The sequence below is a fragment of the Curcuma longa genome, chromosome 10 (genome assembly GCF_044706935.1).
Source record: "Curcuma longa cultivar G26 ecotype Majalengka, Jawa Barat chromosome 10, ITB_CL_G26_1.1, whole genome shotgun sequence".
NCBI classification, from domain to species: Eukaryota; Viridiplantae; Streptophyta; class Magnoliopsida; order Zingiberales; family Zingiberaceae; genus Curcuma; species Curcuma longa.
Window position 1 is genome coordinate 8,027,112 of NC_133870.1, and position 21,346 is coordinate 8,048,457.

Genomic DNA, 21,346 nt, shown 5'->3' on the forward strand with positions numbered 1-21,346 from the left:
TTTTCCATATTCAACGCAATCTAATCTAACAACCCGGGGCCTTTGCCAAACACTTGTGGGAAGGTAATTCAGCGGGTTTAGTGGGATGGAATTGTATGAAAAGCGATTTATCCTCTTTTTTTTTATTGTTTATTATAATATTTGGATGGACAATTGTTCCAATTTTATCTCTTTATTTTATGATTTTATTATAATACTTTTCAAAATAAGTTTAGGGCATAGGCTATTTTATAAATTAACAATGAGTTGTCTAAAAAAATCACATGTAAATTGGACTGACTTTAACCAACCAAAGAGTAAGTGATCGTACATTTTGATGTGTAATAGCCTATTTTTATGTAGTATGGATAATTATCACATGTAAGTTCAATTTCTATCTTTATTTAGATTGTAAGGGTGACTTAAGTCCAAACTAATTATTTAGTTTACCTAGGCTTTTTCTAAATAAATTTTTTGATTTGTTTCAATCTAAAACAAGATGAAACTCTTGCTTAAGACAATCCCTTATGACGTTTAAAGTTTTATTTATCTAAATTTCAAGATTATGGCGTCTTTCATCTCTTATACTTAAAGTTTGTGTTTTTGTGAGTATTAGATTAGGATTTAGACTTTACTTATTTCTTCTTTTAATTTGCTATTTGTTCATGAGACATCTTTCTATTTTGGATTCACATCATTATGTTCATCTACAAACTCTTGTCAAACTTATAAATAGAGAAAGAAGCTTTCGAAACAAGCAAACAAACTTGAAATGCCAAACTTACTCACCAATCAAACAACTTAAAAAAAATATAATAGTTTTAAATAATCAAATAAATTTAAATTAAAAATTCGGTAACATTTAAACAAACCAACTTGAAGTTAAACTTGAACTAGACTTAAACTCATTATAAAAAAGAAATCAAGTTAAGTTTAAATGATTTAATTCATTTTAAGCTCAATTTCAGAAATGCTAATTTAAATATTTGTTCCCTGTCATCAATCATATATTTTTCACATTTTCCTGTGAATTAAATCTTGATCCTTAACCATCTTTTCCCTATTCCCGATCTTTTGATGGGCCGCAGCCCAGAGTTCGTGGGCCACTGATCATGTGCGTGCCCGGCCCGGCCCGGCCCAATGAAGTCTCGGAGTAACGGATCGGACTTAAAAGAAGTGCTAGGTACTGATAGCCCGCAATGTGGAGCCGCGGATTCCGATCGAGATGAGATGAGCCTGCGATGTGGAGTCGTCCTCCGCCCGTGGTCGATCGATGGCTCCCCGGCGATCCCTTGCCGGACGGGTTTGCCCTCCGTTGTGGCCTTCAACCATCCGCAGCAGCGCCTCGTGGGTTCCGACCAGCTGCGGATTCAGCTGGACCAACTGCGCGCCGAGGCAGAGATCACCCGCTCAAAAGGTGCTCTCGTTTCCCTTCCCTTGCTTTGTTCGGTAGGACAAGATGGCGCAAGGGGTTTATTATGCTTAGGAATGATCTTTTCTTTATGGTCTCACGAAAGTTTGATGAGCGTTCGGATACTTGGTCCGTTTGGGCTAAGAGAGCTGTTATGATCTTGTGGCATGTTGGTTTTGGCGGAAGAAAAATCATAGGATTGTGGTTTTGTGGTGAACTGGAGAATGGCAATGAAGAACATATAAAAGATTGAAATCTTTGGATATAAAGAAAAATTCCAATGAGCAACCCGTTTCTGAGGTATAGGGGTTTGTGAATGGACGACTTTTTTTTTTTTTGAAAATTATCTCAAACATACGAAATCAATAAAAAAATATTAGAATTTTGGTCCACGTTAAGCCACAAATTCTAGAAGGTTAAGACTTAAGAATCAATCAAACGTGGTTTTCTTAATAGAATTATTGAATTTGTACTTAGAGTATTTAGGTGACCGTTCTGGGATGTAAACCATTTGTTGGATTACCATTTATAAAATCAAGAGGTCCTAACAGGGATAGTGTTCATGTTAGACCAAGCTACTTGAGGTCCACCGTCAGGATCTTTTCCCATCTTTAAACTACTTACGAGGGTATTCTAAGATCATTTAAATCATCGTTAATTATGTTAAATTGTTTTTTCTTTTTTCTTCCTCTATCCTCACATTTCAGTGTTAATCAATTCAACTTCTCATATTTTATTGTTGTTGATTTTAACTTTCCCTAAGTCTCACACATCTCTCTTAGCATTCTCAACATCAAAATCATATTGAAAGAGTTAATTGAGTATCAAGAAAAATCATTTAACAATATAAAATTTGATTATAAAATAATACATTTTACAATTGCCTCAATGCGATTTAATCAGCATTAAAACGGTTACACATTGTCATGGGCCACTGAAACTTGTGGTTGACATCAAATAATTTACTTTCACTCTTTTCTAAAGATGACTACTATATCCTGATAATTTTATGGGTTCAATTATAGTGTAATATCACACAATTATTTTTTAATTTCCCCTCTTTTCTATTACCTTAAGTTCAAGCTTGAACATCTTTATTCCATTCTCTCCATGGTAGACATTACCTAACAATGTCACAAGATGAGAATTCTAAGACAGGATAGATGTTGCAAACCTCAAATAGTTGTATAATTCACTGATTGGTTTATGTTATGTGATAGTCTTTTCGGTATTCATTAACTTACCCTTTTTTGAACTGCAGCAAGCAATATCCATTACTTGTATATGCAGTTTATTGTTGTTCTTAAATATCACATATTTTGCCAGCAAATAATGCGCGATTGAGGCTTATGCGTCTTACAGAGGCAGCTGAAAATCTCCAAAAAGAGCTGCTAAAAGCATCCAAATCGGTAAGGAAAATGAAGCAAGGGAGTTGCTAATACAAAAGAAGAAGTTGTTACAAGCATTGGAGAAATCAAAGAATCGAATTGAGGTGCTCGACAAACTTTCAGCAAAGGTTACTGAGGTGGAAAATCAAATATCTATTTCTGCAGGCTTATTGAGTATATTCACCGCATTATTGATTACTTTTCTTACTCTGCTAAGATTTATAGGTCTGTGACTATTATATTTATTTCTGAAGTTTTCTCCATTAACCAGTTTAAGTAACCTTGAGCTCTAGCAACAATATCTATTCTAGAAAAGTGGCCACATATTCCAATAGAGATCCAGCAATTTAACAATATCTAACCAAACGACATTTCAATCAGGCAAGTGGGTGAACCACTGGCAAAGCTGATCACTAGTTCCTCCAGTTTAACCAAGTTAAAATTAGGTTCAACTAGAATTTCTCCATCACTAGAACCAGGTCAGGTTGGCTTTCCTTTCCCTGGTTCATTGTGAATAATCCTTCTAGGCTGGAAGATGCATAATTGCAACATTTAGCCTCGTTTTTTTATTGGAGCGTTATTGTTTATTGTTTTGTATCTTCTCTCTTTGTTCACTTCATAGTATAGGCTGTGTGTTTTAGGAATAGATGAAAATTAAGAAACAATGATTTTTAGAAAAAGTGGATAGAGAGAAGCTATAAAGTGTGTCTCTCATGTGGTTTCCCTGGAAGGGAAAAAATATGTAAACCTTCTTTGTTACCTTGAAGGGAAGGGAAAGAAAGAAGAATAAAATTAAATTTACTTTTTTTATTTTTTAAAAAAATATAGAAAATTGACATAATAAATTAAGTTCTTTTTCTAAAACAACTAGCTGTCGCCAGTTGAGTAGTTTGCTGTTCAATTTGGGCAAAAGAAAATGGGAGAAATTCGAGAAAAATTGTCTATCTCTCTCCCTCCATCCCTTTCTTTCTGTCCAAAAGAAGAGGGGAAACTTGTTTCTATCCATTTTCATACCTTCTGTTTCTTTCCCCTTCCTTTTCCCACAAGTAAAGACAGTCATAGTGTTCAAGAATGATAAATTTCTTTCAAATGTGACTTGAAGGGTCATTTTCGCTTGAAGAAAAAAAGAATATTTCCAAGTATTTTTTACCAATTCATTGGATTTTGTAGGATTAAGATTCAGATTTTCCAAGAAAAAGAAGCTATTAATATATGGAAACAAAATTGAGAGGGTGGCAAAGTAATGTGTTGTGAATCCTTTTGAGTATTATTCTTTTTTGTACATTCTCCATTATATATATCTACAATCTTGGATTCGTGTGGTGACCTGATGATGTTAATATTGTCAATGAAAAGCCTACTCTTCTAGCTGTGTGTTATTATTGACATAGTATTTTTTTTTTTTTTTTTTTGAAACTAGCATGTCACTAAAATATTACTAGTGTTTTGTGTTTATCTTAGGTTCATTATTTATGGAGTTCCTTATGACTAAAAGGAATTGTTCCATAAGTTAATGATATGTAATTTCAAGGTAAAGGTTCTCTATATGGTGGATTTATTTGAAACAGTGACTGCTTTCAGGTGATTTCTCTCAAGGAAACACAACTAATCGGACAAGTCGCCATTCCACCTGTAGATAACCAGTTGACCTCTCACCAACAAATTCATTTCATCAGCCCAAATGAAGAAGCTTATGAAAAATCAAGTTCAGAAAGTTCAGAGACCTTGCTCAAGCATATGCTTGAACAAATTGATATGAAACTTTGTTCGGTAGAAGCTGACATAGAGAATTTCTCAAGCGCCCAAACAGAAGAAAGCAAAGAAGTGCAGGTGAATGCAAAACTGGAGAAGTTATGTGAGATTCTGAAGGATGTACTCAGCATCAGAGAAAAGTAAGTTCAGTTGGCGTACTCTATTTTGCGATAAGAGTCTGAGGGGTTATATAGTGTTGTCCTCTATTGTCATTTATAAAGATGGAAATAAAGGTTTATGCAGTAAAATCTACATTTATGAAATTGATAGTGTTTCAGCGGTATGTAAAAGCAAAAAGTCCCTGAAGCTTCTGATTGATTATTTTGACTTTCAGAACTATAAGAAATGGCTTCGAGAGAATTGCTGCTAGGCTTTGCAAAGCCCATCTTTTCTGACCCGGTTGTTTTTGGTACAGAATTGCTAGCATGATGGAGATCAAGACAGATGATACATGAGCTCTGAGATCTCAGTTGTCGCCAGCTGATATAAGCTGGGAAATATTGATGGTACGAAAATTTCATGCCTTGAAGATTTCTTTTGATGTGTTTTTTAAATGACATACTGGGAACCACAGCATTTTAGATGTTGAGGTAAAGAATGCTGTATATTTATGTTTAAAATGTTGCTTTTGTGTACACGATGAGTGTATAAGAAAGTTTCTGCATTCCTGCCAATATATTCTCTGAGACGACTGAAGGATACAAAGGTCAATCTCATGCAGTAAGATCATAGCATATATTGGCAGGAAAACAAGTTTATTTTCAAGATTGATGTGGGGCAAGTGCTGGAAAACACATTGATTCTTTGGTGGACAAGTACATAGAAAGAGATAGGTCTGTCCTCTTTCTACAAGGTTTCAACTCTGTAAAATGGGTTTTCAACTCAGCTAGTATATACTGAAAAAAAAAAACAGATAGGTTGTCCAGTATTTATTACTCGTTTTATCCCTTCTTGTGCCAAGGAATTTGATGTTACCTCTGTTGTGAAGCTGTTTACTAAGGAAGCAGGTTAATGCCTTGCCTATGCTCCCTGTGCTAAGAAGTTCAAATGACTTAACATTAATATTCGTATGCACAGTATCTAAATTTATCCATATCGTGCTTCAGGGAATCATCACATTCGATCCAGAGGAGCAGCTCATGAATACAATTCTGGAGTGTCCTTGAGAATCACTAGTTATGATCGAACAATTCTGGAGTGTCCTTGAGAATCACTAGTTATGATCGAATCCTCTGCTGAAGTTTGCATCCTCTTTGTTTCCTGCTGCTGCTTTATCTCTGCAAAATTTATTTGAGAAAAACAAATAAATTATGAAATGAAATCTCATGAAAATGCTTCATCTTCACTATGTTCTGTTTGTTTGTAGCTTCTCTTAAACCCTATTGCTTGAGAATAACATTAAAAAAAAACTGATTCGTAGAGCAGTCAATGATAACGAATGGAGATTACAAGCAACGTTATTGTTATTATTTTCTGAAAAAAATGGTCAGTTGCATGCAGCATTCAATAAATTAAATCCTAAGGCCGGGACACAGGAAATTGAAACTTAACCTAAATCAGCAATAGAACAAGAGGTGATTTTTTTTTATTAAAACTTAAAAAACACTTGTTTTTTAGAAGAAAAAAACACTAGAAAATAAAGAAAGTATAAAATAAAATCGGATGCAGATGAGAGGGACAAAGATAACAAAACCTTATCCGAGGAACAACATAAAGAATTCTCTGCATATCTACCTTGGCCGAGATCCATCGGAACAGGAACTGTCGGGGAAGAGCCTTTCAGTGGAACTTAAAATAATTTTGATATAAAACATTATTCATTAAAGCATTTAATCACAAAAGAGTTTCAATATAACAAGTAGTTGGAAACCTGAATGAGTAATTCCAAGGATTTTTTAGTAGGGAGATCCATCTCGAAATTATTCACTAGCTAGCTCTGCAGATTATTTTCTAAAAAAAAAGTAACAAAATTAAATTAAAAGGAGCATAGTCACCAATTTAATTTTACAATTTAAATAACTTAAAATGCTTAGCTTAATTGGTTTTCTAAGCCATCAATACAACAATCGATACAGCATTTTGAAAAGAACCTCAAGTGCAATCATCTGAAATCCTACCAAGCTTATGCTTCCAATTCGACCTTGATGCTTTTGTGCAAGTTAGACCATTTTCAATCGTTGAAAAAAAAATTAAATAAAATAAATAAATACATTTCCAGTTATTTAATAATACGTTTGAAAGCAGTAGAGTATCTCATAGTTATGAAGCAAATAGCTCACAACTGATGATGTCTTCCATGGATGCTGATCGTCCTGAGCTCAAAACTGGAATAAGACTGAAAATCTGATCATGGCCCATCTTTAGACTTTTGTTTGCCTCTGCAAATTCAGCAAAAACCTCTGAAAATATGAGATTCAGGGTTTCTGCTGTCAGCGAACTACTGGTAGTGTAGTAGAACTTCAAATACTGCACAGCAAAAATTTGATTTTAGAATCCCAAGCTACTATAACCTTCAACAAAACCAGGTCATAAACAAGAGGATAGTTTCTTAAGAAATTTACCGTCAAGTTGTCCCAACAGAAACAGTGGTCGACAAGGATCTTATTGATCGAAAAAATACAAAATTTTATGATTATTCTCATCTGACCGACTGGGCTAAGTTCTGATTTATCTGTGAAGCAGATCTTAGTTGCCAAATCTTTTGTGACAGAAACCAAGGCCGCACAGATCTTTCCGCTAACTGAGTAAATCTGATAACAAGAACTGCAACATTCGACGAAATGAAAATCACATGTTGCAGTTTTTCCAGTTGGTTGTAGTGAACTGTTTCCAGCTTCATCATCTATATTGGCAAGAACGTGTATGATGGGCTTTACCTCCACAAGAGCTCTGTAAAACAAGAGTTAATAAGGACATACAAAAAGATGGTGGAATGAAACAAGGCCAAGTACTAATACCCTTTGGGAAGAGCCGGAGCAAGAATGTACAAGAAAACTGGATTGTGCATTCTGTTGGACTGTTGCGAGTTATGATTCTCGAAGAAAGATTCCATTTTCTGCTGAATTTGAGTTCTCTCACGGAGAGTGAGAGAGGCAGCACAATAGACCACCAAAAAGATAGAAGAGGAAGCGAGGGAAGCATTGAAGGAATTGGCCACAGCCTCACTGTTCATTAGTGCTTGCTCAGTTTCAATAGCTGGCCCGCCTGAACTAAGTCCCATTGTGGGTGGATCCAGTCCCAGTTGCCCTGCCATATAGAGAACTTCTCTATGCAGAGTTGCCTAAATTTGAGGACTTTAATTAAAAACTTGTGTTGAGAAATAGCAAATTCATATACGAGTATAACAATAACTACTAGGCTATATATCAAGGAAAGAAAAGGATTCTTTATCCAAAATAAAAAAAGAAAAGAAAAGGATAAACAAAGTGACTATGTTAATATTTCCATTTACGACACAGTATCCTAAACGACATCTGAAAATTCATTAAGCTCTGATAAATAATTCTATGCAAATCTAGTCATCAAACAAGCCAAGTGTGACCCCAAAACAGACAAACTTGCAGGCTCATTTCAGGCATGAGTTTCTCTATATGGGAATGGCACCAGATTAAGCCCGCCCAGAATAAAATCAACACATTCACACACAAATACACTTTTACCTAATTTTATAAATAATATCTTACTAAGTTTTAGTGGAAATTATTTAATGATCTTTTATTTTACCACAGAATTTTTCTTCATAATCATTTTTTGTTTTATTTTTTATATCATTTATTATAGTTGTAGCCCAAAACCAGCAAGGCAATGGAAGGTTGTGCCCAAGACCATGCTGGACTGGAGGCAGTGTTGAGTCAGGCCATCCCAAGCACGGCCCATCGTAGCCATGATGGCTTGATCCAGCTTGATAGAATCATCTCATGCATATGTCATTGACACCTCTAGCACATCTACAATCTTAAAGATTATCATTAATCCAAAAAACAAAAACAAAGACAACCTTATAGAACATCCTGCATTTCTAATGCAACATTAACTAATACCGAAATTAATACTACAGTTTACATATTTCCTACAATTACGATAGTTGACGATTCTTTGATGTAAGAATAAACTATAATTTTTTGGGCTAAATGAGGTTAACATTCAACTAAGATATAGTCCTTACCTGGCTGTATGGACCAATACAGCTAGGGGCCCAGCACGAGATACTCTGTACATGTAGAACTTTTTTGTCATGGTCACTGGCCAGTAAAACTTCGACATACACTTTCCCTAAGCCAACTTGCAGCAAAGGCAGTTCGATTGTACTCCGAGATGGCACGCCCAAGAAGCACTTCTTCTCTGTAATAAACTTTACGTACACATCGTTAGCCAAAGCAAAGTTCTTCATATCTGAAATATAGAGGTGAATGTATAAAACATTCAGCCAATCAAAACCATCATCCTTGAGTCTCGACTCAATTTTGAAGAGAACAGCAGTGAGATCTTCCTGTAGGCCTGCAAATGCAAAATCCTAATCACTGGTATCCAGTCATCCAAACCAGCAAGTTGAAGTGCTGATACCTTCTGAAGTGTTGGATTGATTCTGAACCCAGCAACTGATGGAAAGCATGCCCTTGTTGCTTCTAGAAATGCTTAAGCTCAGATTCTTATTTGCAGCAATATTGTATTGCAAAGAGGTGGAGAGAGATTCAACTGTATCATCTGGTTTAGATTCTCCTTGTACTTCGCATACATAACCCGCTTTGGTTGAACTAGTGATACTAGTATTGGAACTTGAAAGCTCGTCTTTATGTTGGAGATGGAAAGTCAAAGGATGAAGAATGCCAACTGGTGCAATATGATCTGGTGAATGCAGAATCACCTCAAACTTGTCAAGAAAAATCCTCGCATTCTGAAAGTTGCAAATATTGATCTTCTATTAGAAAATACATGCGTAAATCAAGAAAAAAGATTGAAAAGGACTAATCAATTTTCAAAACAGCAAGCTGAGGGAATGGAACCTTAGTCATCGTATTGGGATGAACATTAAGAGTTGGAGAAGCCCAAAAAAATGTTTAATCAGAATAATCTGCATTAAATAAGATGGAATTGAGAACTCACTGAGAAGAGAGGGCAATCAAGTGTTAAGGTTTCATATTCTCCTCCTTCACCACATACATTTATACCATATAACCTATCAAATGGAGAAATTCAGTATTAGACCACTAGTATAAGTAACCAAACTCTCATAGCACAATATCAATATACATGTAAGAGCACATTGACTAAAAAATTGCACAAGACTGATAACTTATCCAATCATGGGTGAAAATGACAATAAGTAGCTAGCAGGATAAGTACAAAAACAAGCTTTATGCTGCAATTTTTAGGATCTGCAATAAAATTTTGACATGATTCCACACTCATTGTCAGGGCCTACTGCCCCGTTACTACATATCTACTTTCCATTCAACACAGAAAATCAAAGGAACTGCTAATGAATATAAGCAAAATCTAGTGTTATTATAGATCTAAATCGCCCTTAATTATTGCAGTAACCGAACTAAGTAAGAAACAGTATGATATATTCTACAGAGTATCACAAATTTTCAAACTAATTTATCATGCACCAATTTACAACCCATAGGCAACCTAAGTTAAACAAGCATTTCCTAGTTATCTTTACCACTGAAGCTGTAAAAGAAAATTGCAATTAGAAATGAATCATGTGTGTTACTCTGTAGTTTATTTGCTAACATTTTCGGTTTTAGTTAACGATCATCTTTCGTACTTAAATGAAGAGTCAATGAAATAATGTAGGTGCCTACATACTCTTTCACCTGTAGTAGATGGGGTGTTAGCTTTGCAAGTTCTTTTCCCAAATGCTTTGCAGGGTCAAGCCCCATAGCTGCAACCTGCATAAATTGGATGAATGTTGAGGGTATGAACGAAAGAACAAATTATTAACAGTAAGTTAGTGGTTTGCGCACGAGTACCCAATTTGTTTTTGAACAAAATAAAACAGACAGGCATTCCCTGTAAAAAATATGATATCGATATTGAGTAGGTATATTTACAATCCTTCCAATGATTATCTCTACTGTGCAATGATCAGATTCTCTTGAGTGGTACAAGGACTAGCAGTCAATGTGTTAATATAATATTATTTACTGTAGCATATCTACCATTTGAGAAACCTTTAAAAAATACTACTTGTGATGTGCCAATTCACTTTTAGCATGTTTTAGAATCCTCAGCATGCTATCACTGAATCAAACCAATGTCCATATATTGTCTTTATCCTATTAATTAGAAGTGGACAACAAGAAGATACAAGTGTAAATATCATCCATCCATGGGAGATGGAGATAAATCAATCATACAAGGTAAGATAAGGGCAAAATCATATCATTTTCAGCTAAGAAACTGAACCAATCACAGCAAAGTGATTAGAAATCAACAGGATTATGGAATAGAATGAGCATCAGTACCTTGACAGTGATGGCTATAATGTCCCTTCTAATCTGAAATCAATAGTAAAGCCAAAAAAAGTTAGGGAAACATAAATTTTACATGGAGAAGCTGATTCATTTAGAGATTCTTCACACATGTAAATAAATAAAGCAATTTAAGGATTACCATTTCCTCAAGGAGAAAAGTTTGATCTTGTTTCCATAAATAAGCCAGAGAGACAAGACCTAACCGGCAACAAACATTCTCCACCCGCAGTCTCTGGTAATCAGATGCAATTGCACCTGAAGAAACTGCTGCGATGGAGGGAATCTGCTTTTTAACTTCACTTAGTAGAATAAACAAATCTTCAACTTCATCTCCAGAAGTAGTTTTGTAATTAAGATGCTGATGCCTGCAGATGAAACAGTATCAGAAAGAAATGGCAGCAAACTGAATTCAGAATTCTTTAGTAACGATATGCTACAGTAGATTGAGACGATAGATATATAGGGATCCTTGGCAACTTATTGTATAAGCATTAATCATCAAAGTTCATTGTCACGCTTAGTTTGTTCCAACTATTTGAGATGGGTTGTATAAATCTTATTCTTCCATAAAGCTCTATGAAAAGCAGTATAATTAATAACATTCAAATAAATTAAAACATTTCTTATTCAATTGACAAATATTTTCTTTCGTCTCCATATATCCCTTATCCTTTCTACTCTAATAAATTCCACCCTTCTAATGAAATAATCTATTGGTCGTCTTTGAACATGTATATTCAATTTCAATCTATTATGCTCTTTTTTAACTCTATTGGAGCTCAACTTAATTGATAGAGTTTTTTTTTTCAAAAATTGCAATTATCAAGTATGTTTCAAAGCTCTAAGACATCTTAAATGGATGAATAAAACCAAAAAAAAAAACCCAAAGAACAAGATGCATTATTTTTTGCTTTTAAAAACTATATTAAACCTCAAGTCAAGCCAATGCAAATTCGGTAGAAACACATGAGTGCATAAAAGGTATATGGGATTATTATCTTGTATAGCCTTAAAGGCCTCATATAAAACTAACTCATTGAGATAGAAATCAGCAAGTATGATTTAAAAGGATTATGATCAAGGTATCATACCTCATAGATCCATGTATCCTTCTACGAAACAATGGCAGCCCCATACATTCCGCATAACTAACCAATATTTGATGTCCAACCTAATGGAATGGCAAACAGATCAGCAGTCTTAAAAGTTATGACAAACCCACAACAAAAAAAATCATAACATATATGTCATGCTAGACAATTATTCATGAATAGCAACAAAATCAAAGATAAGAGTAGCAAAGAGGTGTTATAAGTATCCCCAAAGAAACATATGAATTCATTCATGTCTTGAGATAATACAACACGACGTGTTCACATTAACCAACAATTTCTAACTCATTGAGCCTTATAATAGTAAAGGGTAGCCCGATGCACAAAGCTTCCACCAATGCGGGGTTTCGGGAAAGAGTCTATTATATGCTACGCAGCCTTACCCTGCTTTGCAAGAGGCTATTTTCGAAACTTGAACCCGTGACCTCTAGCTCACACGACATCAACTTTACTGTTGCATCAAGGCTCCCCTTCAATTGAGCCTTATAATAGTAACTACAAAATTCTTGATGGAATTCCAATGAGATGGGCATGGGCATCGTGCAACTCAACGTACGACACAGCGTGCACTGCCAAGCATGAGAATGCAATGTGTGCTGCACTGCTAAGGTCCACAGACACAGAATGCAACCAATAACAATCTAAAGAAGGTATTGACCTATTTTATAGCTGTGGGTTTTAGGTTAGGACCTGTATCAAATACAAGTATTGTCTTGATAGGTGTGTCAACCACTTGAAGGCTGAGGATCATAAAGAGAATAGGCTTTTATTCTCAGTGAGCGTTGCATCTTATGAGTTCATAAGGAGAAGTTTTGTTTTAATTTCTCCCAGCATTGAGGGAGAAGCCAAGGGAGAATCAAAATAGCTTTTTGTAGAAAATGACAAAGATAACTTGTTCAAAAATTCTCAACATTTTTTCTCTAATATCATTGAGCCAATTGATCTCCTATTAGGCTGAACCATGATGTTTTTTCTCTTGTATGTTTTCTTTTTTCCGGTTATCTTGTTCTATTCGAGGAGGTTGCTATCAGTTCCACTGTTCCACTCTGAGGTGACTTTCGCTTTCTAGGTAGTGAAAATAATGGTGCAAATCTAATGGTCGATAGTTTGAGGTTGTGCATCACAACATCTACTGTCATGGAATTAATGCTACGGTGGTTTAGAAGCTGAGTATATCCCATCCAGTTGTAGTAAAGTGACCTCAACCCCATCAGTTCTCCCTTCTTAAATAAGATCTCTCGATTCAATTAATCATTAGGCTGCAAAATCTTATCTTTCCTTGTTATCTAAATATTGAAGTCCGGGTCTGATCTTGACTTACTTCCTCCAAAAAAAGATGAAATTTACAAAATCACAAAGTATAGAAACACGTAAGTAGTTACAAAATTATAAAATAAACTAGTACGTAATAGCAAACACACCAAATCAGTAACGTCCGCAATATCACAAGAAAAGCAGACAGAGAGAAAGAAGATCGCTGAGACAGAATCAAAAAGGAAGATCGGGTACTTCAGAGAAGATGCTTACAGTTTGATACATGTAGCTATCGAGCTCGTCCACGGAATCATCAAGTGGCAAAAGATTAGCCAGCGCAACGACCTGCGATCGGAACCAAATCCGTAAAATCTCGCAATCGAAGAACCAACTTGCTATAACCCAAAAGACAAAACGATTGACTAACCTCATGCCCGTAATCCACGCATCGCATCATCGCGAAGCAACTGTCCTTGCCGCCGCTCACCAACGCCACCACCTTCATCGCTTCTCTGATACCATGTTTAGCCATAAAATTTTATTCACAGAATAAGCCAAATAATTCTTAATGTTGTGAGACCAAGAAGAATACCAAATTCGAAGAAGAATTCCAAATAAGAGGATGGCCAGAGACAACAAGGAAGCTGATCACCTCGTCTGATTGGCCAGTTCGTAGTCTCTTTACTAGATGTTCAGAATCAGCAGTCTGGTAATCCACAGCTGAAGCACTTGCTGGGGTCCTTGGGTGCTTCAAGAATGCAGCTGTACTTTGAGGCTGAATCAGACCCGGATTGAAGCCAATAGAGGCCGAAGATATGCTGCCGCTGCGGTGCAGAGAACACCTCAGCTTGCTAAGTATGCGAAGCCGGAGGCAGGAATTGGATTTCCTGGAGCTCTTGAACTCTTCACGGAGTGCAAACGAAGAGGACTTAAGGTTGCTGTTGGCTCTAGTGCTGACAGGAATCTTGCTGCTGCTGGTCTTTCTGTTTCTCTGTTCGATGCAGGCCAATTTTCTTGGAGATCAGACCAGAGATCACGATCTGTGAGAAGGGAGGAGAAGGAGAGAACACCTCAAATAGGGGTTTCGGCGTTCCTCTTCTCCGGCGGACGCACAGGCGGCGGTCTTCAGAGGCGTCGCGAGAAACAGGAAGAAGAAATCGATCGCCGCAGCCCCCTCCAGGAAATTGCACACCTCCTCCTACTAGGGTTTTACTTTTACTAAGCTGTATACGTGCAATACAGCCGCCGCCGAATCCGAATCCGAATCCAAATCCGAATCCGAATCCGAATGTATTTATAACGGAAAGCTTTTACTGTGTCGTTTCCGTTTTATTTACTTTTGACATGGTTCATTAAATTTGAGTCAAAATTTTAACTTGAAAACATAAATCATTAAATTCTATCAATAAATAAATAAAGAAGAATCGTTAAATTGCTCCCCTTATTGAGGGCGATCCAATTATTGGAAGATTTGGAAACCCATAAATTTTGAGAATTTTCAGGGGTACAATGAAATAATTTTAAAAAAATCTCTAAACCCTAAACCCTAAATCCTAAATTCAAAATTCACAAATTAGATTTAGCTTTAGGAAAAACTGGATTCCCTGTGGATCTGGTCACCCTTTATTTGGTCATTTTTTCTTTGTCTGCTCCGTGCAGTAATCCATCTGTCAATTCGCTAATCAACCCCGCTGTATAGAATTTAGGGTGTAGGGCGTAGGGTGTAGGGTCTAGGGTTTAAAGGTTAGGGTTTAGAATTTAGGATTAAGAAGTTCAAATGACTTAACATCAATACATCATTTACAATAAATAATTTCGATATTCGTATGTACACTACTAAATTTATCCATATCGTGCTTCAGGGAATCATCACATTTGATCCAGAGGAGCAGCTCATGAATATCATTCTGGAGTGTCCTTAAGAATCACTAGTTATGATCGAATCCTCTGCTGAAGTTTGCATCCTATTTGTTACCTTCCTGCTGCTGCTTTATCTCTGTAGAGTCTCACAGCCATGTTCATCATTTTATGATAAATTTCAGTCAGTTTCATGGACTCAAATCGGGAAACGAGATGCTCAGCATCCTACACTACTAAATTTATCCATATCGTGCTTCAGGGAATCATCACATTTGATCCAGAGGAGCAGCTCATGAATATCATTTTGGAGTGTCCTTGAGAATCACTAGTTATGATTGAATCCTCTGCTGAAGTTTGCATCCTATTTGTTTCCTTCCTGCTGCTGCTTTATCTCTGTAGAGTCTCACAGCCATGTTCATTATTTTATGATAAATTTCAGTCAGTCTCATGGACTCAAATCGGGAAACGCATACGGCGGCCAATCTAGATGCTCAGCATCCTTTGATTGCGTTCCCCATTTGGAAGAAAATTCTTACAAATACGCCATAGTTGGGGATCGAACCGTGGGTCCCTAGGTCACAATCCGGATGTCCTACCATTGCACCATTGTCCCGGGGATAAAATTTTGTAAATACGTCGTAGCTGGGGATCGAACTGCGGGTGTTTGAATGACAACTTGGATGTCTTACTACGGCACTATGGCCCCGGAGACAACCGGGATGTTCATCATTTTATGAAGCAAGCTATTGTTGATCATCCATTGCGCAAAATGTTTGTGCATGTTGGACGCACAAACAAATTGATCCATTTGTTAAGATAATTTATTTTTTAAAATATTAATAATAATTTTTTAAAAAAAATTAATTTTTTACAAAGTTTAATTTCATTCTGCGCATCGAACTTAATCTTGTGTGGAACCAGATTGCCGGCGGAGCACCGGCGAAGGGAAGAGGGAGGAGGAGATGTCACTGCGCCGCGCCACCGTCACAGTCGCAGTCCCACTCCCTCCTCCGACTCCGACACCGCCTCAACTTCGGATTCTCTCGAGATTAAGCGCCGCACCCTGCCGCCGCTGCTCTTCCAACCCCAAACCCTCCCCTCTCCTCCGCCGCCAGTGGATGCTGCCGTCCCCATCCGCCCCGATTCACGCCATTTCCTTCACCAAAACCTCCTCTTCTTCGTTTACCTACTACTCCAACGGGCTAAGCGTCTCCCATCTTAGGTCCGCGGAGGAAACTAAACCTTCCTCATCCTTCTACTTGATCCGAGACGACCTCTTGCACCCGTTGGTCAATGGAAACAAGGCGAGAAAGCTCGACGCCATCATTCCGCTCATCCTGCGCCACGCCGCCACAGACCTCGTGAGTCGCACGCCTACTTTTTTTTCTTCTCCATTGCGCCTTTCTTCCGTCATTTGGATGCAAGTTTTGATCTTTTACCTTTTTCTTTGACAGATTACATGCGGAGGAGCCCAGAGTGCTCATACAGCAGCTCTTGGTACCATTCTCGATCTATCTATCTATCTATCTATCTATCTATGTAGGTGGTTTAGGTGAAATTATTATGCCTAACGAGGTGGGTTTTGGCGCAGCTGTATGTTGCGCAGAGAGGGGGATGAGGGCGCACCTATTGCTCCGAGGAGAACAGCCGGCAGTGCCCACGGGGTATAATCTGCTGTCTTTGATGTATGGGAGTGTGAGTTATGTCCCAAGATCAGTATATGCAAATAGGAAAGAAATGCTTATGAAACATGCTGAGTTGGTGGCAGGTGATCTGGTAAATGTGGTTTGGGCAGATTATATTCTGAATTTAGAGAATGATGAGCTGTCTTTGAACGACAATGGAACTCCTCTTTGGAAGGATGGGAATGTTAGAAGAGTTGTGATTGTTAATGAGGGTGCTGGCAGTGTAGCAGCACTATTGGGTAGGTTGATTCGATCATAATCTTGGAAGCAAATGCTCACTGGCTTCTTTTTTCTTATACTTGTGAATCAACATGTTTTCTTCTTTATCCTTTATGCAACACAACTGTCTTAGATCATTCACTGCTTAACCAGGTTCGTTCCGTGTATGAAGTTACAAATGTGTGTGTTTGTGCTGCGCACTTCAACTCTCAGATGCCTTGGCTTCTTATTTGTATATAACTGCATTTATTATTAATTATGAGAACACATTTCAGGAGAAAATCTATCTTCTTTCTTCTCCTCTTTTGCATAGTCTCTACATAACCTCCGGAAAGAAAAATAGTTTACATAAATATGACTACCATCCTCTGCTAAAATCTTGCCCTTGTTTGGTTGACTTAGAGTTTAGGGTTTTGAGATGTGAAGTGTTTGTTAGTGGGTGTTCCATCTTGGCTTCTAATGCCAGCAGATTTTTGCTAACAGGGTATTGTAGGAGAGATGCAGTTGGAGTAAAGCTTATATTTTCATGAGGTTAGTACTTTGTTATTAATCAATCCGTTGCAGAAATTATCACTCTACCATTTCATTCTGCTTCCATCACCCTTGTATTAGCGGTATGATCCTTTCTGTATTACATACCTTGTGAGCATTAAAAACTAAGGCTTCTACTAGAGCCTCAATCTTGGTTCTGTTTCCATGTATGACATCGAGAAGTCAAGAATAACAGTAAATTATAGCTGGCTGTGGGTGAACATAGTAGAAATGGCCAGACTGTACTTGAATTTTATCCAGAAACAACTAGTAATTTACTGGATTGTAATGATGTTTATGCAACCAACCTACTCTGATTTTGTGTTTGCACCTTCTATATGTTAAATCGTCATTGGAAGTTCTATAATCCTTGCTGGCTCTGATAGTGTTTATCTTTTGCTGGTTCATCTAAAACCTCTGTTATGCTTCTCTCATCGCTTGCTATACTAACTGGACTTGTTTCATCATCTCTTGGATTATTTTGTACACAAACATCCACATGGCTCCTAGTGTCTGGTTGCACTGCCAGTTCTGTACATCAAGAATGAAATGACTTATCCTTTAGTATTAGAATATCAGCTTTGATTTTCGTCTTGTAGGTCTCGTTCGGCTTGTAGAATATCTTTCTCAAACCCACATATTTGGGACAGACCAGAAGATTACTGTAGTAGTAGATGCCGGTACTGGGACAACAGCTATTGGTTTGGCTCTGGGCATTGCATATTTGGGGTGAGTTCAAAATCTTACTAAACCTTTGCTTTATAGATACTTCTTTACTCTGCCTAAAGTTGTCATGCAGCTTTTGCCCAAAATTATTCATCGTATTGCAGTGCACTAATAGGAAATTTTGAGAATGTTCTCATGGGCTAGGCAAGGATAAAATGTCTTGGTTAGTTGGTTTAACTGCTGTTGCTCTCTTTTCGCTCTGTTACTTTGCCATGCTCCTGCATTATGACATTCTTTACCACAATTGAATTGGCAACATAAAAATCGCTTCCACGTGGGATAATTCTGTCATCTCCTGGAACCTTATGTATCTGAAATTTAAATCAGGTAAAAATGTAAATGTAGCACTGTTCTGACCCACCACATCCAAAAATGAATGTTATAGACTTGTTTAAGGATTAGCTTAGCTTATTTAAATGACACTACTGAAGCTGGTTAACTCAAATAGTACAGCGATAACATAGGGATTGTCCTAGTTAGTCTGCTCAGTGGGACTGGGAGTTACTCGAGCTACTTCCTAAATCTGATCCCAAGTATTTGATTATTAGTATGCCAATTTCTATCTTCAAACTCATTTTCAAGTTAAGCGAACCCGCAAAATTCATCAGTTTAAACTGGAAAAATCACAAGAAAAGGCTACATATATCTGTCTACTTTCATGTTCCCGCTCCATCTACTTTGACAATATTGGAATGCTTTAGGTTACAATTTGGAAGTTCTATGAACATTTCCATGCTTTCCATGACACATATCTGAGCTTTGTCCAAAACCTTGTTTTCCTTGTAGACTTCCATGGAAAGTTGTTGCAGTCATGCTCGCTGATACTAAAGAAAAGTATGAGGAATGTGAAAAAAGCCTTATATCTGACTTCAAGAGGGTTTATGGGTTAGAATCTCTTGAAGACGATGAGGGAATTGTGCAATGGGTTGAACGACTCCATCCGAGAAGGTATTGACATATCTGGACAACTGGACTTGTGCATGTTGTTGGTATTGAAAATATTTGCTGCATTCAGGAGGTTAATATTCTTATGTATTTGGTTCATGATGCATCTATTCACGCTAATTCTGTCTGTATGAACATAGTAAGTGAGAATGCGATAATCTTAAGAGTTGACCTAGAGAATGTCACAAGAAGATGCAGAACCATTGGATATTTAATATCAGCACTAAAAACCAAGAGGAAAAATTCTTCATGACCTGGAAAATGCTTAGGCATCCCATTTTTCGTACGTGTCAAATGATGCTTTATTTGAAGATGTCGTCATGCATTGGGTGACTCTAATTTGGTGAACCTCACCATTGACTGTTCTACTAAGACTGGACACACCTAAGCTTTTAGTAACACAGAAAATAATATTGCCATAGATAAACACCTTCTGAAGTGGTTAAGGCCATCTGTTAATGTACCTATGTTGCTTGACTTGTTCCTTCCTAGGAAAAATGATAATTGATACTGCTCTATGCATATCCATTTCCTTCTCCCTTTTTTGATTTTGTTCTATATTAGTTTTGAACATTATAGCGTGGTCGCTCTTTCTTACTCAATTTTCCTTTATTCAATAGTTATTTTCTTCCGCTTTCTACTGTTTGCCCCAGTGCACACATCCACTCTCTCGATCTGATCCTACTGAATTACGAAAGCTGTATGGTTTATTTGCCTCTTTTCCATTTCTAGGCTCCTTTCTTCTTTGATATAATGGACGAGAAGTTCCACCGGCACAAGACTTGTGTTAAATTTGTTATTTTTGATCATGATCGTGGGAGAATAAGTAGCCTAGGTGTGACGAGATATCTATGAGAAACATACAGTTATCAAGTGTGAACTTAAAATTTTCATTGTGGTTTTTGTTAACTTGGGGCTGCGATTTTCTGTAAAATCTTTAAGATATTATCTCTCTTGACTCGATATTCTGCACTTGCAAGGTTTGGGAAGGTACTGGATGGGGAAATAGATTTGTGCAGACAAATTGCACGGCAAACAGGAGTTCCCTTGGATCCTGTCTATACTTTGGCAGCTTGGGAGCAAGCAGTCCTATTTGCTGATTCGGAAGATGAGAAGGATTCTCAAGTGGTGATGCTCCACACTGGTGGCACTCTTGGTCTGTTTGGGTTGGCACAAAGGTATGCTTCTGATTTCAGCTCTTCAGTACCCAACAGGCATGCCTTATAACGAGCCAGATCAACGACATAAGTTGTCGGGACTTCCGGTTCCCGAGTTTCTCGATCCTAATGGCTTTTCCGTTTCAGTTTGATAACAAGGGTTGTTCTTTCATTAATATCTACAGGCATGCCTTATAATAACTTGAAGTACAAGAGCTGCTCTGTGCAATTGTCATCTTGTATACTTTTGTACGAATACGGCAAAATTGGCTCGATAATTGCGTTTGTTACGACGACGTTCATGAATTATGTGCTTGAAATCTTCGAAATGTTGTACGGTAGCTTCATGATTCCCTGTTCTTCATTTTACCAGTATTGATGAGCCTGTTCTTCATTTGCAGCGTTTCTAGTTTAGTTTATGTATGAGTATTTCTAAACCGTATTTATCAATGAATTGGCTTTGATATCAATTCAATAGATTTGCAGACTTCGTAAAATAAACTTCTAAATGACAAATCAATACTGTTCCATTTAGCTCTCAATTAAGATCGGCCAGTGCTCAGCATTTTGCATTTTAGATTGAACTTTTGAAATCAAAATTAGAGACTGTTTCAGAAAACAAATGGAAATTGTTCGAATCAAAATCACTGACTTACCAGTGCGAATTGCCACGAAGAAAATCACCACTCAGTTTTCCATCTTAGTTTACTACAATATATGAAATAGCAAGAGTAGTGTTCAGTAGCATGCACATCGTAGAAAAACAATTTGATTTGGTATTTCCATCCTAAAGACAAGCAAAACATAGTTATAACCAGAGGAAACTAACAATTCAACAAAACAAT

The 21,346-nt window shown here is 37.1% G+C and overlaps 3 protein-coding genes across 3 annotated transcripts; 2 read left to right on the top strand and 1 right to left on the bottom strand.

Annotated features, from left to right (window-relative positions):
• The first annotated feature begins 1,195 nt into the window (after window positions 1-1,195).
• Window positions 1,196-5,295, top strand: LOC141836593 (uncharacterized). The gene is given in 5 exon segments (XM_074724096.1): window positions 1,196-1,396; window positions 2,717-2,770; window positions 2,773-2,915; window positions 4,360-4,670; window positions 4,946-5,295. Coding segments are annotated over 5 exon segments (735 nt in total). The 5' UTR covers window positions 1,196-1,209; the 3' UTR covers window positions 4,986-5,295.
• A 1,343-nt stretch (window positions 5,296-6,638) lies between these two features.
• On the bottom strand, window positions 6,639-14,105 carry LOC141836147 (diphthine--ammonia ligase). Its single transcript, XM_074723566.1, has 13 exons — window positions 13,971-14,105; window positions 13,806-13,890; window positions 13,652-13,723; window positions 12,104-12,183; window positions 11,152-11,377; window positions 11,004-11,036; window positions 10,345-10,427; window positions 9,634-9,706; window positions 9,094-9,424; window positions 8,696-9,027; window positions 7,488-7,810; window positions 7,092-7,419; window positions 6,639-6,996 (listed from the first exon to the last, which is right to left on the bottom strand). Exons 2-13 carry the CDS (start codon window positions 13,881-13,883, stop codon window positions 6,790-6,792), a joined length of 2,166 nt encoding a protein of 721 aa, XP_074579667.1. The 5' UTR covers window positions 13,884-13,890; window positions 13,971-14,105; the 3' UTR covers window positions 6,639-6,789.
• A 2,050-nt stretch (window positions 14,106-16,155) lies between these two features.
• On the top strand, window positions 16,156-20,769 carry LOC141836441 (putative D-cysteine desulfhydrase 2, mitochondrial). The gene is made up of 6 exons (XM_074723931.1): window positions 16,156-16,599; window positions 16,693-16,735; window positions 16,830-17,162; window positions 18,273-18,402; window positions 19,186-19,347; window positions 20,325-20,769. The coding sequence occupies exons 1-6, from the start codon at window positions 16,201-16,203 to the stop codon at window positions 20,569-20,571; spliced, it is 1,314 nt and encodes a 437-aa protein (XP_074580032.1). The 5' UTR covers window positions 16,156-16,200; the 3' UTR covers window positions 20,572-20,769.
• Window positions 20,770-21,346: the final 577 nt, after the last annotated feature.

Coding starts and splice junctions, on each gene's coding strand:
- LOC141836147 (XM_074723566.1), bottom strand. CDS start 13,883: ATGAAGGTGGTGGCGTTGGTGAGCGGCGGCAAGGACAGTTGCTTCGCG. Junction 13,724..13,805: donor GCGTGGATTACGGGCATGAG/GTTAGTCAATCG, acceptor TTCCGATCGCAG/GTCGTTGCGCTGGCTAATCT. Junction 6,997..7,091: donor TCTGTTGGGACAACTTGACG/GTAAATTTCTTA, acceptor TTTGCTGTGCAG/TATTTGAAGTTCTACTACAC.
- LOC141836441 (XM_074723931.1), top strand. CDS start 16,201: ATGTCACTGCGCCGCGCCACCGTCACAGTCGCAGTCCCACTCCCTCCT. Junction 16,600..16,692: donor GCCACGCCGCCACAGACCTC/GTGAGTCGCACG, acceptor TTTCTTTGACAG/ATTACATGCGGAGGAGCCCA. Junction 17,163..18,272: donor CAGTGTAGCAGCACTATTGG/GTAGGTTGATTC, acceptor TTCGTCTTGTAG/GTCTCGTTCGGCTTGTAGAA.